General features: G+C 31.6%; 2 protein-coding genes across 2 annotated transcripts; both read left to right on the plus strand.

Annotated features, from left to right (window-relative positions):
* The first annotated feature begins 11,256 nt into the window (after positions 1 to 11,256).
* On the plus strand, positions 11,257 to 16,882 carry LOC111392333. The gene is made up of 14 exons (XM_023017658.1): positions 11,257 to 11,512; positions 11,587 to 11,731; positions 12,413 to 12,480; positions 12,565 to 12,618; positions 12,705 to 12,788; positions 12,885 to 12,970; positions 13,241 to 13,321; positions 14,417 to 14,547; positions 15,160 to 15,201; positions 15,407 to 15,483; positions 15,562 to 15,652; positions 15,752 to 15,833; positions 16,298 to 16,370; positions 16,597 to 16,882. Exons 1-14 carry the CDS (start codon positions 11,418 to 11,420, stop codon positions 16,763 to 16,765), a joined length of 1,278 nt encoding a protein of 425 aa, XP_022873426.1. The 5' UTR covers positions 11,257 to 11,417; the 3' UTR covers positions 16,766 to 16,882.
* A 170-nt stretch (positions 16,883 to 17,052) lies between these two features.
* On the plus strand, positions 17,053 to 17,725 carry LOC111392334 (protease Do-like 1, chloroplastic). Its single transcript, XM_023017659.1, has 2 exons — positions 17,053 to 17,489; positions 17,569 to 17,725. Exons 1-2 carry the CDS (start codon positions 17,098 to 17,100, stop codon positions 17,693 to 17,695), a joined length of 519 nt encoding a protein of 172 aa, XP_022873427.1. The 5' UTR covers positions 17,053 to 17,097; the 3' UTR covers positions 17,696 to 17,725.
* Positions 17,726 to 18,705: the final 980 nt, after the last annotated feature.

The following is an 18,705-nucleotide window of genomic DNA, read 5'->3' on the forward strand; positions in this document are numbered from 1 at the left end:
TAAATAATGCAATTGGCTAAATTGACCGATGAAGGTTTCTCTGTGGCCTTTAGAAGCAAATTGACTGATAACGAATTTATAGCCTCACTTTGTGAAGTCTTTTATTTTGTATAAATAATTAATGGATTCAAGAAAGTAGACTTGGAATCAATAAATTGAGATAGGTGGAATAAGGGTCCCTTGTGGTTGGTTTGTGCCTACATGCACCAATCACAAATTTTGTTAAAATAATAAATAGAATTAATTTATTTATTCACTTGCCCATGATGGTTGAAGAAAGAGGTAGAAAACAAGAAATTGGATTCGTAAAGGCCAAAATGGATTCTTCTTCTGCCATGCTAAGCCCTTCTTTGTCACACTTTTTCTTGTGGTGGAAATTTTGCAAGGTCCACGACGCTGTCCACCTAGAAACTTAAAAAATAGACAATTGTAAAGAATTTGTTTGGTCCATCCTTTCGCAAGAGAAAGGAAGTGGAGCGAATGAAGAAAAGTCACCAAGAATTAACTTGGTCAACCTTTTTCTCCTCTCCCATTGTTGGCCTAGTCTCAGGTATGATAAAGTCGTTATCACGTGCGTTGCACGAATTTTGTATTTATCGTATTTTTATTAGTGTATGAATATTAGTTTTTGAAGCAATATTTAAAAATATTTCCATGATATAAGAAAATAATTATAAATTATTTTTACAATTGCATAGCAATATGTTATTTAGAAAAAATATGATTGTATATTTCATATATTTCATGCTCGAATAAGAAATATACAAATTATTTTGCCTGTATTCTTTCATAGTGTTGATATAATTGAATTGAACGTGAAGAGTATATTTCTAAATTTTGTGTAATTCCATATTGTAAAATTGAAAAAAAAAACTCTCTGCACAGTGCGGAGAGAGTTAAACCAAGTGCGGAGTAAAAATAAAAAGTGTGTGGAGAGAAAAATAGTTTTGCACAGTGCGGGGAGAGTTGAACCATGTGCGGAGAGTTGGTAAACTCTTCGCATAATACGGAATAAAAAAAACTCTCTGTCTCTTCGCATAGTGCGGAGAGACAACAAACTAACTCTCCACACAGTACGGAAAGCAAAATAAAAAACTCTCCGCGCTGTGCAGAGAGAGTTAATCTCTTCACACAGTGGGGATAGTTGGTTCGCATCATGGCAAAACTCTCCGTACAGTGTGGAGAGAAAATAAACTCTTCATACAGTGTATAGAGAGTTGAACCATGTGCGAAGTAAAAAAAAAATAGTGCGGAGAAAGTTAAACCATGTGTGGAGAGTTGGCAAACTCTTCGCACAGTGCGAAGTAAAAAAAAAACTCTCCGCACAGTACAGAGAGTTGTTTTCAAATTCTTTAATTACAAGTCAAATTTCAAAATTGTATATTTTTTGTATATACAACAAAACAGAGTCGAAAAACATGGCTCAAAATCAATTATATCTTCTTTAAATTCCAATCACAACACATTTTCTAAGCATGCAAATCAGATTACGGTATTAGAAATGAGCTTTCTCGTGATTCATACAATGAAACAATATGTGAGTTGTGTAAAGAATAGGATATTGATAGTACCCTGTCATTGCTTTTACAAATTGAGGCTTTAGGGTACCACACAAATTCAATATGTTACACTTGTTTGATAACAGCTCTTAGACATTAGAAGCGAAAACAATTTTCAATGAAATTATACTTTTAGGTTGTAGGTCAGGAATTAAAGTATTAAATGCATTGCTCAAAAGTTGTTTGAGAAAAAGTCGCTTAAAACTTGCAGATAAAGTCCCGAGAGTTTTTGTTTTTCTCTTCACATTGTACGGAGAGATAGTTTGTTATCTCTCCACACTTTGCGGAGTCTTTTTTTTTTTTTGCTCATGTGCGGGGACTTTTTTTATTTTTTTTGTTTCATGGAATTTACATATACTAAAATTATTATTCTTTTTTTATATTGTTGGCACGATGCGTGTGTAGAATAATATTTGTCAATTACCATAAATAAAATTCTTCACAAAATGCAAAAAATAAAAATGCATAATAAATCATTTTATTAAGCTAATAGAATTATAATAGATTTTTTTTTTTGCAAATAATATAAAAAAATCATTTTTCTCTTCAACAAAAAAACACATTTAAAAATTAGCTATTTCATAACAATTTTTTTTTAATTCTCAAAAATACAATTTTAAAAAATGAAACAATATTGAATTGTACATTTAATATTTAAGAAATTCAATATTAAATAAATTTTATAAATTTATAACAAATTATAAATTCATATATGCAACTTATTGTATTTGCAGGCAACTTACCATATATGTTGTTTATCGTATTTGTAGCTTACCATATTTTCAGCATACCGTATTTACAAACAACTTATTGTATTTGCATCTTACCGTATTTTCACCTTACCGTATATGCTGCCTATTGTATTTGCAACTTACCGTATTTGTAAACAACTTATCGTATATGTTGCCTACCGTATTTACAACTTACTGTATATGCTGCTTACCGTATTAGCAGCTTACTGTATTTTTATATACCGATTTTTGTACTTACAAATACCGAGAATGAAAAACACCGTACATTCATTTACCAAACCGAATTTTAAAAAAATCAGATTTTTATTTTTTCAACATAAGCATAAAATAAATATTAAATATATATGAAGCACAAAATATAAATGCATATGAATATGGTGCTCAATCTTCAATTTTTCAATATTGAATTATACAAAATTTAGAAATATAATCTTCACATTCAACTCAATCGTATCAACACTATCAAAGAATATAAGTAAAATAATTTGTATAATCTCGTATATTTCTTATTCAATATGAAATATACAAATACATTTTTTCTAAATAACACAATATTGTTATACAATTATAAAAATAATTTCCAATTATTTTCTTATATCATGGAAATATTTCTAAATATTATTTCAAAAACTTTCCAAAAAACTAAAATTCATACACTAATAAAAATACGATAAATGCAAGATTCGTGCAACGCACGTGACAAACACTTTGTAGAGAGGTTTTATTTTTATTTTTTTAACTTCGCAATGTACGGAGAGTTTGCCAACTCTTCGCACTGTGCAAAGTTTTTCTTGCTTTTTTTACTCCGCACTGTACGGAGAGTCGGCACTTTGTGAGGACGGTGTCCGCACAGATTGTCATCTCTCCACACTGTGCGGAGAGATTTTTTTTTTATTTCGCACTGTACAAAGAGTTTGCCAACTTTCCGCACATAGTTTGCCATTTTTCCGCACTGTGCGATGAGTTTAATTATTATTTTTTAAAACTCATGCGTGAAGAGTTTTTTTATCTCATGACAGCTTATATTTACTAAAATTATTATTATTTTTTTAATGATGTGTGGACGAACATTTGTTTGATATAATTATTTTTTTAATGCTAGTAGGATGATACGTGGAAGAATATATATTTGACATAAATAAAATGAAAAATAAAAAATGACATCATGCATAGTAAAATTGGATTCATTTACTATTGCATGAATAGTAGACACCATTCCCCTTTTTATTAGAAGTTAGAAATACTCGTCTTCGATAGAATCCTACCTTCTCCTATAAGAGCCGCTTTGGAATTTACTGTTCATTTTTGTAACCCTCATTTTCACATTTGGTTGAGTTAACTATTCCTAAACTGATTTTGACTTTTTCTACCTTTTCTCTTATAATCTCCCCTTTTTTCCCTTGTTCTTTTTTTTTTCTTTTTACCTTAAAAGAGACGATGCCAACATTACTATTTATCTTGAGACAGAGCTTTCACACTAAATTAGTTTCCTACTGTAGTTAAATTCGTTCAACATTATTTCCACTGAAAAGAAACTTTAATTATTTCTACTGTTCATCTACAGAAATGAAATTAATGCGACTGCTTTATTGCTTTCCATTGTTGACTTAAACAAGTAATTTACTGTAACTCCATGTTTATTCCATATTATCTATTATCCATATTATATTACAATAAAAGAGGCAATATGCCAATTACCGTTCATTCAAGCCGTATTTTGAGTTTTTACGTCCAAAAAAAAAAAAGTTTACGTCATACACATAATTTTTTTTTTTAAGAAAATGATGTAAATTATATTGAGAACAGTGGAAAATGAGTAGGAAAAATAGTATAACAATTTATAATCCATATAAATTATAACCCATATAGTATAACAATTTCTAACACATATAAATTATAAAGTGATAATAATTTTATTAGAAATTTTTACATCCAAAAAGAAAAATAATTGACGTCATACACATAATTTTTTTAAAAGAAAATGATGTAAATTATATTAAGAAAATTATCGTGACAAAATAATAAACATTAATAAAATAATTGATTTTTTTAAGGAAAAAAACAAGTTATACGCATTTTTTAACACACACGTTTGATGTGCGTTTAACTATTTTTTATATTCATTTGCATCATTCGATGTGTCTACGACATAGTTCTTGAAATGAGTTTCGAGAGAATATCGAAAATTTATACATTTGACTACCGTATAATCGTCGATGAAATTATAAAGTTAGCTTGGTATCAAAATTCTTAATTTTTTAAATAATGTCTCTTTTGACATTAAAAAAATTTAAAAGTTTATTAGAAAATTTTATAAATGATGTCAAAAATTATTGTCGTGAAAAAATAATAAATATTAATAAAATAACTTATTTTTCTTGAGAAAAAAGATGAGTTATATGCATTTTTTAACACACACATTTGATGTACATTTAACTATTTTCGATATTCATTTTTGATCATTCGATGTATTTATGATATAATTTTTGAAATGAGTTTCGAGAATATAGAAGATTTATGGTAAATATTTATAAAAAAAACTAAATAAATCACTACAAGAAAAAAAAACAAACAAAAGCAACTTCGTGCATCACTGAACAATTGCTCCATGATGCACGGAGCAATTTTGCTCTTGGCACCCAAGAGCATGCTTCTGAGTGCCAAGAGAATTATTTTTTTTTTTTTATCAGTGTATGATATATAATATTATTTTCATAAGAAAATGACGTAAATTATATTGAGAAAATTGTGGCAAAAAAATAATAAATATTAATAAAATAATTAATTTTTTTAAAGAAAAAGGACGAGTTATACGCATTTTTAACACATACGTTTGATATATGTTTAACTATTTTTGATATTCATTTAAATCATTCGATATGTCTATGACATAGTTATCGAAATGAGTTTCGAGAAAATATAGGAGATTTATGTATTCGACTATCGTACAACCGTCGATGAATTTAAAAAGTTAGCATGTTATCGAAATTCGTAATTTTTTAAATAATGTCTCTTTTGACATTAAAAAAATTTAAAAGTTTATTAGGAAATTTTCTAAATGACATCAAAAATTATTGTTACGAAAAAATAATAAAAATTAATAAAATAATTGATTTTTTTAAAGAAAAAGACGAGTTAAACGCATTTTTAACACACACGTTTGATGTACGTTTAACAATTTTTGATATTCATTTAGATCATTTGATGTATTTATGATATAATTCTTAAAATAAGTTTCGAGAGAATATAAGATTTATGGTAGATTTTATAAAAAAAAAAAAGACTAAATAAATCACCCATTGGAAAAAAAAAGGAAAAAATGACAAAAAAAAAAGCAACTCCGCGCATTATAAAGCAAATGCTCCGTGATTCGCGGAGCAATTTTGCTCCTGGCTCCTGGATGCTAGGAGCAAAATTGCTCCCGTATGCCAGGAGTTAGCATTCAGAAGCAATTTTGATTTGTAATGCACGGAGTTGCTCTGTTAGGCGGTTTTTTTTAATTATATTAATGATACTTAGTGTCAAATTTTTTTTTATTGGGTGATTGATATTTTTTTGTGTCAATTTTTTTTCTTTTTTTTCAGTAAGTTATTTATTTAGTTTTTTTTCTTTTTTTTTAATAAACAAACCTATCACAAATCTTTATAAATCTTTTGCATCCTCTCGAAGTTGATTTCAAGAACTATATAACAGATACATCGAATGATATAAATGAATATCGAAAACGGTTAAATGTACATTAAACGTGTGTATTAAAAAATATGTATAACTCGTCCTTTTTCTTTAAAAAAATCATTTTTTTATTAATGTTTATTATTTTTTTGCCACAATTTTCTCAATATAATTTCATTTTTTCCTTAGTGATTGATATATTTTTTTTATACAAATCTATTTTACCCTTATATAACGTGACACGGAGTACATTAAATCATGTATATTGTTTATTTTCTAAAAGTAGTTGCGATAAATCAAAGTAAAACTTAACACAATGTTGAAAAAAATTTAATATTCAGTCAAAAAGATGTCGATTAATTTATTTGACGATATTGAATATTTTAGATGTATATAAATTTTGGAGGATTCAATTCAAATATATAAAAATTTGGTGATTAAATGAAAATCTCAACCCCATTTAAGTGATAAAATAATATACTGTGGCTCAGCTGTATTTGGCTCCATTAAATTTTTTTTCCTATTTTTCTCTCTTTTATTTTCAATCGCAAAATTTTCTATAAAATAATATTACATGTAAATAAAAAAAATTCATTAAATCGATTGGATATTGAACAGTAAAAAAAGATTCGATTAATTACATGATTTAATTATATTGAATATAGTTATCATCAAATAAATTCTTTATATGTAAAATAACCACTCATGTTAAAAGAATATTTGATATATAAATTATGAGCTCCAATAATTTGGATTTTTAATCTATGCATTAGGGGAATATTTATCCTATCCCTAGAAAATACATTTTAATTATAACAACTCAAAATTGAGGCCAACTAATTTTTCATCTTGATTATTTTAACATCTGAATTTTTTTTATATATAATAGAAATTCGATCATTTTAAGGCATTTTTTTCTTATTGTTACTTTTTTCTCTCAATCAATTAATTTTTTAAATAATCTAATAAAATTTTTGACGTCATTTAGAAAATTTCCTAATAAACTTTTAAAAATTTTTTTAATGCCAAAAGTGTGTCATATATGTAGATTACATTTCCATTTATCATTTTAAACAATTAATGAAATTTGTAAATTTATTGAGAGAAATGAATAGATATTTTGACACGTTAATATTACCTAAAAATGACATAACTCGTGCATTGCACGGGTGGAAAACTAGTATTCATTATAAATGTTACCGTTACGACTGTTGTAATGTTCAAAATCAATGAAAGCGTGAAAATTTGCATGGACATTCAGGGAGAAAAGCTAGGCCCATAAGACCGCGTATGCCATATAGACATGCAGTCGCATTGGCCTTCACAAAAACTTTAAGCCCCATAAGGCTTTAATCTATGCGACCGCATAGAATTGTTCTATGCAGTCACATAGATATAAATAATAGTCATTAGTAACCATTTTAGTTTGAATTTTGGTGGCTTTTCATCTTACTTTGGCATTAATTACAAGATACAAGAAAAACCAATTTGATGATTACGTTGTCATTCCACACAAGATCTAGATCCCCTATCATATTCATCTCCTTGTGTTCTTGAGTTTTGGAAGGTATTGCTAGTGCTTACGTGTTATATCGTCTTCAAGGCTTGATAAATCTTACAAATCATTTGTCAAGATTTTCGTAAGCATCATATTCAATCTAGAGGGGGCAAATTTCGTTTAAAGACAACGATTACATGTTCGGTCTTTCTTCATTTTCTTTTTCAACCTTTCATTATTGTCCTTGATATCTTGGTTTTGAATTTCGTTTCTTCTCCATTCTATTGTTCATAAAAGTATATTTACCAATGATCTCAAATGAAATTTTGGAGAAATTATTGCTAAACTCCTCGAGAGTTGGAAAAGATATCGAAAGAAAATAATGCATAGTTTCAAAGATTACTCTTTAGAGCAATTGCAGAAACATCTTCGCATCGAGGAAGAGTCTAGGGCAAGAGATAAGAATGACAATTCTTATGAAGGCACTTCCAAGGCCAATGCTGTAAAGAGAATCAAACATTCATGCAAATCCAACAAGAGAAAGCCTTCGAGAAATTTTAATAAGTTCAAAAAGAAGTCCAAAGGCTGTTGTTTCGTATGTGGAAAATCAGGACATTATGCAAAGGAATGTTGACACCGAAAGAAAAACAACTCCGAAGGAAATGTGAACTCCATCAAAGAAGACAATATTGTGGACGTCGTAATCGAGATCAATGCTATCAAGGAAAGTGTTCTCGGTTGGTGGTATGATACATGTGCAAACCGTACGTGTGTCATATGATAAATCATTGTTCAAAATTTATTATGAAGTTGATGGAGACTGATAAGTGTAATTTGTGTACTTATTTGGACTATTTTATTAAACTTTTATGTCGTCAATTTATTAATTTCTATTTGACTTGAGTTTATTTTATTTTATTTTTAGTGACGAACCCGTTTGCAACAATTGGAAAGGAAGAAAGACAAAATCTAGCAAAATTTATGATTTGGGATTAAATTCCACAAGTTTGACTTTGAAGAAGACATTGGCCGCACAAATAAAATTGTATCGATGATTAACTTGGAACCAAACACCACCATAATGGTCCTCAACCTGGACCAAATTATGAAGACATGTGGCGGCAGAAGCATTATTGGGTAATAAATCAATTTGGCCTCAAATGCAATTGAAAGGATGAATAAAAGTATGAAACCAATTGGAGTCCCCTTGGTCAAACTTGGAGGCTAGGTTAAAAGAATTTCAAAATTATATACTCACAGAAAAGCCAGGAGAAATAGGGAACGGCAGAGGGCTGCATTGAATATAATATACACATTCTGGCTGAAAAAGAAGGGGAATTGGTAGGTTGAATTATATTTAATATACATCTCAATTCTCACACAAAAGAATTCAGCGGGGAGGAGGGGACAAATGAGCAGTTGAATTAAATTATTTTATATATATATATATATGCAGAAATTGGGGGAGAGTGTTAGGAAAATGTTGTAATTGGCAATCTGTGACCAAAAGGACTAATTTGTTGAGTTTGTAAAGTCAAGGACCAATTTGTCAATGTCTAAAAGTTCAGGGACTTGTGTTGCAAGGGGGGGAGGAATAGAGAAAAGAAACCATAGAAAAAGACGGCTAGAAGGAGGAGAATTCGGCTACCAATAGGTTGAGATTATACAAACATTGAGCTGATTTTTTTTACTGTTACAATACACACACAATTGACCGGAAGACACGTTGAAAAGGCAGCTACTGGGAGTTTAATTACATGCCAATTGGGGAAAAATATATCTACCTAGACAAGTCACAGGCGCGCAAAAGTAGAGAAATTTCGTGGAGTTAATCATGTCCTGTCAAATTTCGGTGATGTTCTTCCACTTTTATTTGCTTGATTTTAACAGTATGCTAGGCTAATTTTTCTCATGTATTGGATGGATTACAAAAATGTTTAATTTTTTGTTTTAATTCGAGACATATGTTTTTATGTTAATTCTTGCATTGTGATTTCATTAATATGCACAATTACATTGTTTTAGTGTTTGCGCATCATTAGGACAATAAGTTACTTATTCGTAGTGTCGAAAAACTCATAGTAGGTAGAACACTATTATTGGAACACACGGGCAATAAATATTAAGAATAATATTTTGTGGCGTGTGCGATCTTATGTGATAATCCTAAATGTTAATGCATGTTTGCCATATGAAGTCGGACTAGGAATATGATCTTCTCGTGGTAATTATATGTTTATTATATTTTGGGAAAGAATAATAAATAATAGTGGAATTATCGATCATCGCAACTGCATAAATTGAGACAATTATTATTGGTTGAGAATTAGAACTAAGAATTGATCAGTAGCGTCGAAAATCCAATACGTGCGCACATTTGATTTTTAAACCAATTTTCATTGATTTAATAAGTTTTAGTTACAAAAATTAATTAGCTATTCATTCGATCATCTTTTGGTTACAAACTCGAATTTAAATATATTCAAGATACTGAAATTGATCCTTATTCATGTGGGACGATAACTCTCTCATCACGATTATTACATGTACAACGAATTCGTACGCTTGCAAGAATTTGACGAATAGAAACTAAGAGATTCAAATGGGTTACGAAATTCGATCTAAGGTGGTAGGGAAAGGAAATGTTGAAATCATCTTCACGTCCGACAAGACCATTACCTTAACCAATGTGATGCATGAACTTTAATAAACTCAAGAAGAAGTCTAAAGGCGATTGTTTTATATGTGAAAATTTTGGACATTATGCAAAGGAATTTCGACGTGGAAAAGAAACAATTTCGAATGAAATGTGAATTCCATCAAAGAAGACGATATTGTGATCGCCGTAAGAGAGATCAATGCTATCAACGAAAAGATTCCCAATTGGTGGTATGATACATGTGCAACCGTACATATGTCATATGATAAATCGTTGTTCAAAATTTATTATGAAGTTGATAGAGATTAAGAGATTCAAATGGGTAACGAAGTTCGATCCAAAATGGTTGGAAAAAGAAATGTTGAAATCATCTTCACTTGCGACAAGACCATTACCTTAACCAATGCGATGCATATTCTCGACATGAATATGAATTTGATTAGCGGTAATCTCTTAGGAAAATCGAGCATTAAATGTGTTTATGCGTCTGAAAAATTTGTACTATCCTTAAAAGAAAAATTTGTTAAAAAAGACTTTTCTTCTAAATGAATGGTCACATTATGTACCACTAACAAAATTATTGATAATAAAGTTGATTCTGCTTACATTATGGATTCATTTATGTTATGGCCTGCAAGATTAATTCACATAGATAAAAAGCGCTATGAAAACAATATTAAAACGTGATTTACTTTTATACAATGAAATGAGGCATTTAAATGCAAAATATGGGTGGATTCTAAGATGATTAACTATTCATATCAAAGTGTAAAAAAAACTTCTAATATCTTAAAATTAATTCGTACAAACATACGTGAGTTAAATGGCATGTTGATTAAAGATGAAAATAGGTACTCCACGTCACTAAGGGTGTGTTTGATTACATTTATTTTTCATGGAAAATATTAGTTTTCCATTCAAATTTTCACTTTGAGTGTTTGATTGCTATTTTTTTCCATGGAAAACATTTTCCAACTTTTGAAAATATGCCTAATTTTTCTTGTTTTTAAGGAAAATATTTTCCTTAGATAGAGGTAAATTTTATTTTTCACAAAAGATGAAAAATATTTTTTTTTCTAAGTAATATTTTCCATGTCAGTCAAACGCATTCTAATTTTTTGCAGAACGTTGAAATGGTCATGAGAAGCAGGAACGAAGCACGGGCGAGGTTTCAGAAATTTCCGCTAAAAAAAACTTCCTCTCTCTCTATACTCACAAAACTCTATCAATTTCCTCTAAATCACATTCAATTCTAAAGAAATCACATAGAATTTGAGATGGGGAATTTGTGGTCGACAACCAAAGAACCGCCGCCGCCAATGGTGCTGGTTCCGCCGCTCTTCGATTTCCCTCCTCTCGCCGCCCGTACCAGGTTTGTACCAATTATTAGAATTGGAGGTGATGAGGTTAAAATTTTACTATTGTGTTTGAGAAATGTCAATGCAGGATGCTGGAATCTTCTTACAACGTGTTGTTTGGGAAACTGGCTTTGAGATGCCTTTTCGAGGATTACTTTGAAGAAGCGAGGCATTTTAGCACCAGGATTATGCTGAAGCCAATCGATGATCCGCATGTTGATTTGATTGCTACTGTATCCCTTCACTATCTGCGTTTACTATTAGTACTTTTGATCTCTGAACTGGTTAATATGTGGATTATTACTTTCTTAGTTATTCCATAGTTTCGGTTGATTTCAGTCAGTAAATACCTACGTAGGTAAAGCATTATAGAATAAAGACAATGTGGCTGTGGAAAAAATGTCTTAATCTGAAGTAGGTCGTTTTCACCTTGTGGAATGTGTAGACTGGATTAGTTGTTTTTAAATTCTGTTGGATAAGCACTAGCTTGGTGCATCGTAATCTTAAATGGGAAAGATTGTCAGGATTAAGCCAAATGTCTTCACTGAGTGACATGCTGCAATTGGAGGCTTCTCCATGTTAAGAGTGTAATTTATAAGTCAAGAAGATCCTCCTTTTTTTCCCCATGTTTTCCACCAAGAACATTTTATAAAACAACTCTTTGACCCCTGAGTTTTGTGTTTCTTAACCATTCTCGTAAAAACGAATTTATGTTTCACTGTCAATTGCTTATAAGATATGACTCTTCCTGATCTGTGGAAAATGTGCAAAGTTTGAAGCTGTTGAAGTTTTTCTTTCTTTCTTTCTTTCCTTCCTTTATTTTTTATTCTCAGATTGGTTATTCCATTTTTGAATATTTTTAGCTACTTGAATGTGAGGTTACAAGATATAAGCTTGTTCCTTAGCGTATCCAGGTTGCTGGTCCACTTGATCATAAGCCAGAGGAGAAAATTGTTGGAAATGCACAGTTTCGCTGGCAAAGGTATTGATAGCTATTTCAAATCCTTAAAATGCATTTTCTTTGATTGTCGTTCTTCTTTAAGTGAAGATATATTGTTTTTTGTAGTGATGTTGATGATCCTCACACGTTCGTCGACCTTTTTGTATCCAACACTGAACCGTAAGAACCAATTCTTGCGTCATCTTCCCTTTTATGCAGCCAATGTAACAATAGTAATTTTATGCTTGTCGTACATGTCCATCTAGGATTTTACTGATGAGGTCTTGCGCATACTACCAGAGATTTGGTTTTGGAGCATTTGGCATATTCCCAGTGCTTTTGAAGCAAAGGTAATTTTCAATCTAAATCAAATCTACACCCTCCGGAACAAGTCAGTGTATGCTTGTTTGAGTTTCTCTTATGTCTAGATTCTTTCACTCCTGCAGAGTATCTTCGAAAGATTATGGTATTATGGGTTTGAGATATGGCTCATCAAATCTGTCTGTTGGAGCTACAGTTATTCCTTTCTTCGGTATGTTACTGCTATTGGTTGATCAAACTGGGGGATTGATGATTTCCCTACACGGAAACATGATCTGCATTCCTCGGTGGCATCCCAACTTTAACACGTCTATACATTCACTTAGTTTCATATTTTGGAAATTTTCTGGCTATTTTCCTTGTTCAGCGTACAGCTAATCTACCTGAATATAAATATTATTTTTATGATACGTATGCATATTCATGGACTTACATCCACAAACACATGTAAGGAATATATTAACCATTTTTCCCTCCATAGTTGGAGATGAAATTCCAAAAAGTGCCTGGTTAGTAAGCAAGATGGGAAGGCTGACTGCTGGGGTGCAATATGAACCAACGTGTAAGTTTTTCAGAAACCCAAAATAATTCATTGTTCCTTTTTATCCTCAATGCTTTGTGTGTTTTAGGTATTTTAATTGCTAGTTGATAAGGTAAACATGTTATTGTAAGTTACACCTACTCCTTCATGTTCTGTTAAACATTTGTTTTCACCCTTCAGCTTTCACTATCACCAGAAGTATATTCTTCTATTCTTTTCAGAAAATGTAATGTTAATTCCAATAGTCTTATATTATTCAATTGTGATACTTTAAATATGTTTTATTTTTTGCATCATTTTTTTTATAAGTAATCAAGTAATTTTATTAATCAAAGGATAATACACAAGATGTGCATTATCAATTTAAACAAAATAGAAACAACATAAAATAAGGTAGATAGGAGCCACAGTATTAAACCAAGTATACAAAATCAGATAAAATAATTTTCTAAACTGCTCTATCATCCATGTTTGATCAAAACAGCAGTTGTTCCTTTTTCTTCACACACACTATACAATGCATCCAAGAATAAGATTCAAAACAAGCTTGCTATTCTTATCTCGAAGTTTTCTCCTTCATGCTTGCATCATGTCCTCTATACGCCTTGGCAACATCTAATTCATATGTTGAGGAGTTAGAATATTGTTCCACAGCTAATGAACACCACGCAATGAATAAACAAGTGGTTAATCGTCTCTCCATTCCTCTTGCACATATAGAACCACTCAGTAACATAACATCATTTTCTTTGAAGATTATCTATCGTTAACACCCGTCCTCTCACAACTGTCCACAGTAAAAATACCACCCATGGAGGCAATTTACATTGCCATACCTTCTTCCAAGGAAATGAACTCTCCCTAAGTTCTAATAAGAATCTAAAATAAGTGCGAACAAAGTAAATACATGGATGTGTGGCGGAGATGGTGGTTGCGGTTCAATGCAAATTTTCTTCACCAAATATATTAGTCTTTTCATATTTATATTCTTATCAAACAAAAAATTAACAAAAAGGGCAAAAATGAGAAAAATGAAATAGTTAGCATATGCCATCAATATTCTTCAGTATTTCATGGACAATGGTTATAGTGTTATATCTATCATGTTGTACGCAGTTGGAAGCAAAGATGGAGCAAAATACAAAAACTTGGCAAATTGGAGCTGTGCTATTGGTTATGGATTAGGGTCAGGCAGTCCATTGAGCCCATCCTTCAATTTTGGACTTGAACTTGCTAAAAATTCACAGGTTAGTTGTGTTTTGCCGTTTTCAGGCCATTCCTTTGATTACTTCCCCCTGAGATTGACATCGAGCAAATTAAATGAGGCTCAATTATGAAATAAAAGTTTGAACTTGAGTTCGAGCGTTGTTCAAGGCTCTAGTTTCCCTAAATATTTGTGTTCTTAATAAAAGAATAAAAGATAAGTTTTAAAAATATTTGCTAAAGAACTCGAACAGCTTGTGAGATGCTTAGGCTTCCTTGCTATCCTAAATCTATTTCAATAACCTGAATGCTCTGGACACAACAGAAATTTAACAACAGAATTCAGCAGAAAGTAAGCAAACAGCAATATATCTGATTAGTGAATTGCTATTCATTTCCATTTTCCCATTTTAAAAACTTCTCTTCATCACAGTTTATTCAATTAGAATGAGTACACTGGTATATCGATCAACAGGGCTCTTATTTGCCATTTGTTAACTGACACTTTGAGACTAGTTTACTTATTATCATGTTACCTAGTCCCGCAACAATACTTGTATAACTTAAGTTCATGTATTTGTACTAGTGAATTGGAATTTATTTCACATATGGGGTCAACTTATGTCTTACAATGTCTCATTACCATTTCATTGCAGTTCATTGCTTCTTTCTATCAACACGTGGTGGTTCAAAGACGGGTATCTTACCCTTTCTCTCTTTGTGTGTAGTGTGTACGGGTCCACGAGCATTCTCATCTACAGTATAATCATGCATGCATGGATGCTCAAAGAAATTATACCATAGATAGGGATATATGAGTGTTTGAATAATAACTGATACAATGGTGAAAGATTATACTGAAAGAAGCATTACTAACAAATATTAACATCTGTATTTACATAGGTAAAAAATCCACTTGAAGAAAATGACATAGTTGGAATCACTAATTACATTGACTTTGGCTTTGAGTTACAGACCAGGTATTTCCATCTGTAAATTTCGCATACAATAATAATGTATAAAGTGGAATCTGAGTTCATGTTATACTTTTTGTGAAGAATTGACGATGACAAATCATCAAATAATCTTCAAGACTCCACTTTTCAAGTTGCCACATCTTGGCAAGCCAATAAAAATTTCTTACTGAAGGTAACACATATTTTATCTTGTTGCTAACCATTTAAGTTTGAGATAGCGTACTCGTTAAAAAAATTAGGTTTAAGATATACCATTGTATCAATTTTACAGGGAAAGGTGGGGCCTTTAAGCTCATCAATAGCTTTAGCATTTAAATCATGGTGGAAACCTTCTTTCACTTTCAGCATGTCAGGTATCTAATACTTGTGTGCGTGTTTGTGTGTGTAGTTGCTCTTGTTCCAAGTGATTTGGTTGCAGAATTGTAAGCCTTGAAATTTGTTCTATGATATGGATATTTTATTGTAGCTTGCTGTTTAATCTCCTAACATTGCTTGATAGATGTAAGCTTACACATTTGCATATATCTCTGAATAAATTATTCCATCACTGCTTACATTTTCTCTCGTCATTAAGGACAGCTGTTGTTCGAGACCTTGAGAATGTGTCATATGCAATAGTAGGAAGAATTGGACAATACAATAGACACAATTTTTCTTCTATAAAATTGGTGGATTTTGTTCAATTAACTTTACTAAACATTCCATAAGAGTAAAATGGAGGATGAAGATATTGATGTCAACTCCTTCTTTGCGGTTTCTCTATCATTCTTTTGCCCTCATTTTGAGTTCATACCTTTATATTTACTATGGATTATAGCTGTTAAAGATCGGATCAAACGAGAGACAGCATTTGGATTTAGCGTTCGTGTGGACAACATTAGGGAAGCAAGGTTAGTTTCATTTTCCCTTATACCTTCTCAATACGGTTTTATGAGATCATCACACAAGCTAGACCATTTTATTGCCATTCTACATCCATGTAAATTTGTTAATGTGAGAAGGCTCGAAAACATATTATTTTGATTCAAAACGAAGAAATGTACTGGAGTACTGATGTGTATCGTGCACCTGAATTTACATATGGTAATGTTCATCTATTCATTTCCATGCTTGCAGTTATCAAAGGGCTGACCCAAATTTTGTAATGCTGACCCCAAACAAGGAGCATCTAGCTGAAGGCATACACTGGAAAATTGGGAAAAGACCAGTGCTTCAATCTGATGTAAATTCTGGAAATTTTGATGGCGTGCCGAAGGAATTAAGACCCTTGGGCAAAATTTTGTAATCTTGAATTTAGAGTTTTTTTTTTTCCCCTTCATTTTTTGGATAAATAAATCATGTATTTGGTTTGTAATTAACCCGTTTCAACAGTATTAAATTTGGGTGGAAGCCTCTGGAATCACGTGCTAGTTGTACTAGATCATCCGATTACTTTATTTATTTATTCAGTCAACGGTTTAGATTCAAAACCCATTAAATATGCTCCAGATGACCGCTTGGTGCCACCATTTATCGTGTACCTGACCACAGAGAATAAAATTTCCAGTTACTGTTAATCATGTACAACCACATATTAACCAACAGGAGAAGTACCACCCTCTGTGCGTGCAATTAACAATGGCTTCCATGTTCTTCTCGACAACTCCAGCTCTTTTGCGCAGTGACATTACAAATTCAATACCCAAATTTTCACTCGTAAAATCGATTTCTAACGCTAAACGCTCGAATTCAATTGCAGCTTCTGCGGTTCGAAACTACGATAATTACAAATCGTTAACTTTTGAGCTTTCCAAAGACGGCTCCAACGTCTTGAAGAAGCTTTTGGATTCATGCTTTGTGGTTTGTACTTCAGTCGCCTTGTCGGTTTGCTTATTCGTGGCTGATGTTGATTCGGCCTCGGCCTTTGTAGTCACTACGCCAAGGAAATTGCAGACCGATGAGCTCGCTACAGTTCGTCTATTTCAAGAGAACACTCCTTCAGTTGTCAACGTCATTAATCTTGCTTCTAGGTAAAGAAGTTTGAGATACATTTTATTTTTGTTTCTTTTCAATGTTAGTTTGACTTTGGGTTTGGTATGTGTGTATTAGGCAGGATGCTTTTACGTTGGATGTGTTGGAGGTGCCCCAAGGATCGGGATCAGGATTTATATGGGATGTTCAGGGTCATGTTGTAACGAATTATCATGTGATTCGGGGTGCATCTGATCTCAAGTAATTTCAATACTGCTTCATGTTTTCTTGTTAAATGCTGCTTGTGGATGATTCTTTATGATTTCTCGGTGATGCAATTGATTAGTTATTTACTTCAATGGTGCCAGCTGAGTTTTACATGGTCAAAACAGAATTTGAAGTTCATCGTTTAGAGAAATGTGTCTTTCCTAGTTTTCAATATTATGGCATCGTATGTCCTAGATTGTATTCCCCTTGAATGTGCAAAAATACCTTGCGTGTCAAACAAGGCTTATGCTGGAAGATACTGTTTGGAGTTTGGTCTAATAATCTGGGGAATCCCATAATGACCAAAAATGCAAGTCTTTTAGTTACGATCTTGAGATGACAAAAGGTCTTCTTGACCTGTGTTACTTAGACTTGGGCGTGAGTGTCGGGTAAATGTCCATGTATGGAATTAGTTAATGATGGACTATTTTGTATTATTTTTCTTAAAATGAAGATGCCATACCCTAGACCAAGCACTATTTTTCCAGCCAGGATGCTCAAGTCTTATACGGAATAATCACCCGAACATGTTAACAACAGATTCACGCTTCTGGTGGTTCTAAATACTGTACTAAAGGATTGTTCATAAGAAAGTGTTGCTTTAAGGAATCTGTCGTGCCCTATTAATTAAGGCCTAAATAGATTCAGAGATTATTGATTCTTAACTTACTATTTCTTTGTGGACTGAAAAATTTCCTGTTAATTGTTACGTTTTTTATATCTTAAGTGTACGATATCGTAATGAGTAATATAGCGAACCTTTGAGTTTGAATTATCATTCCTACGAGAACTATACTTTAATATTTAATTTATTATTTCTAACTTCTATTTGATGAAAAACAAAGAAATGTGATTTGGTGATTATTTTTTTTTCTAACTGTTTCTATTGATTGAAAATAGTAATATGCACAGAAAGATCGATTGAAAATTCAAATATGGAATGGATAATATGTCATAACAATTTCATCTATTAATCATCTTTAAATCTTAATTCAGGATTCATGACCC

This window comes from Olea europaea, unplaced genomic scaffold, assembly GCF_002742605.1.
Source record: "Olea europaea var. sylvestris unplaced genomic scaffold, O_europaea_v1 scaffold921, whole genome shotgun sequence".
NCBI lineage: Eukaryota > Viridiplantae > Streptophyta > Magnoliopsida > Lamiales > Oleaceae > Olea > Olea europaea.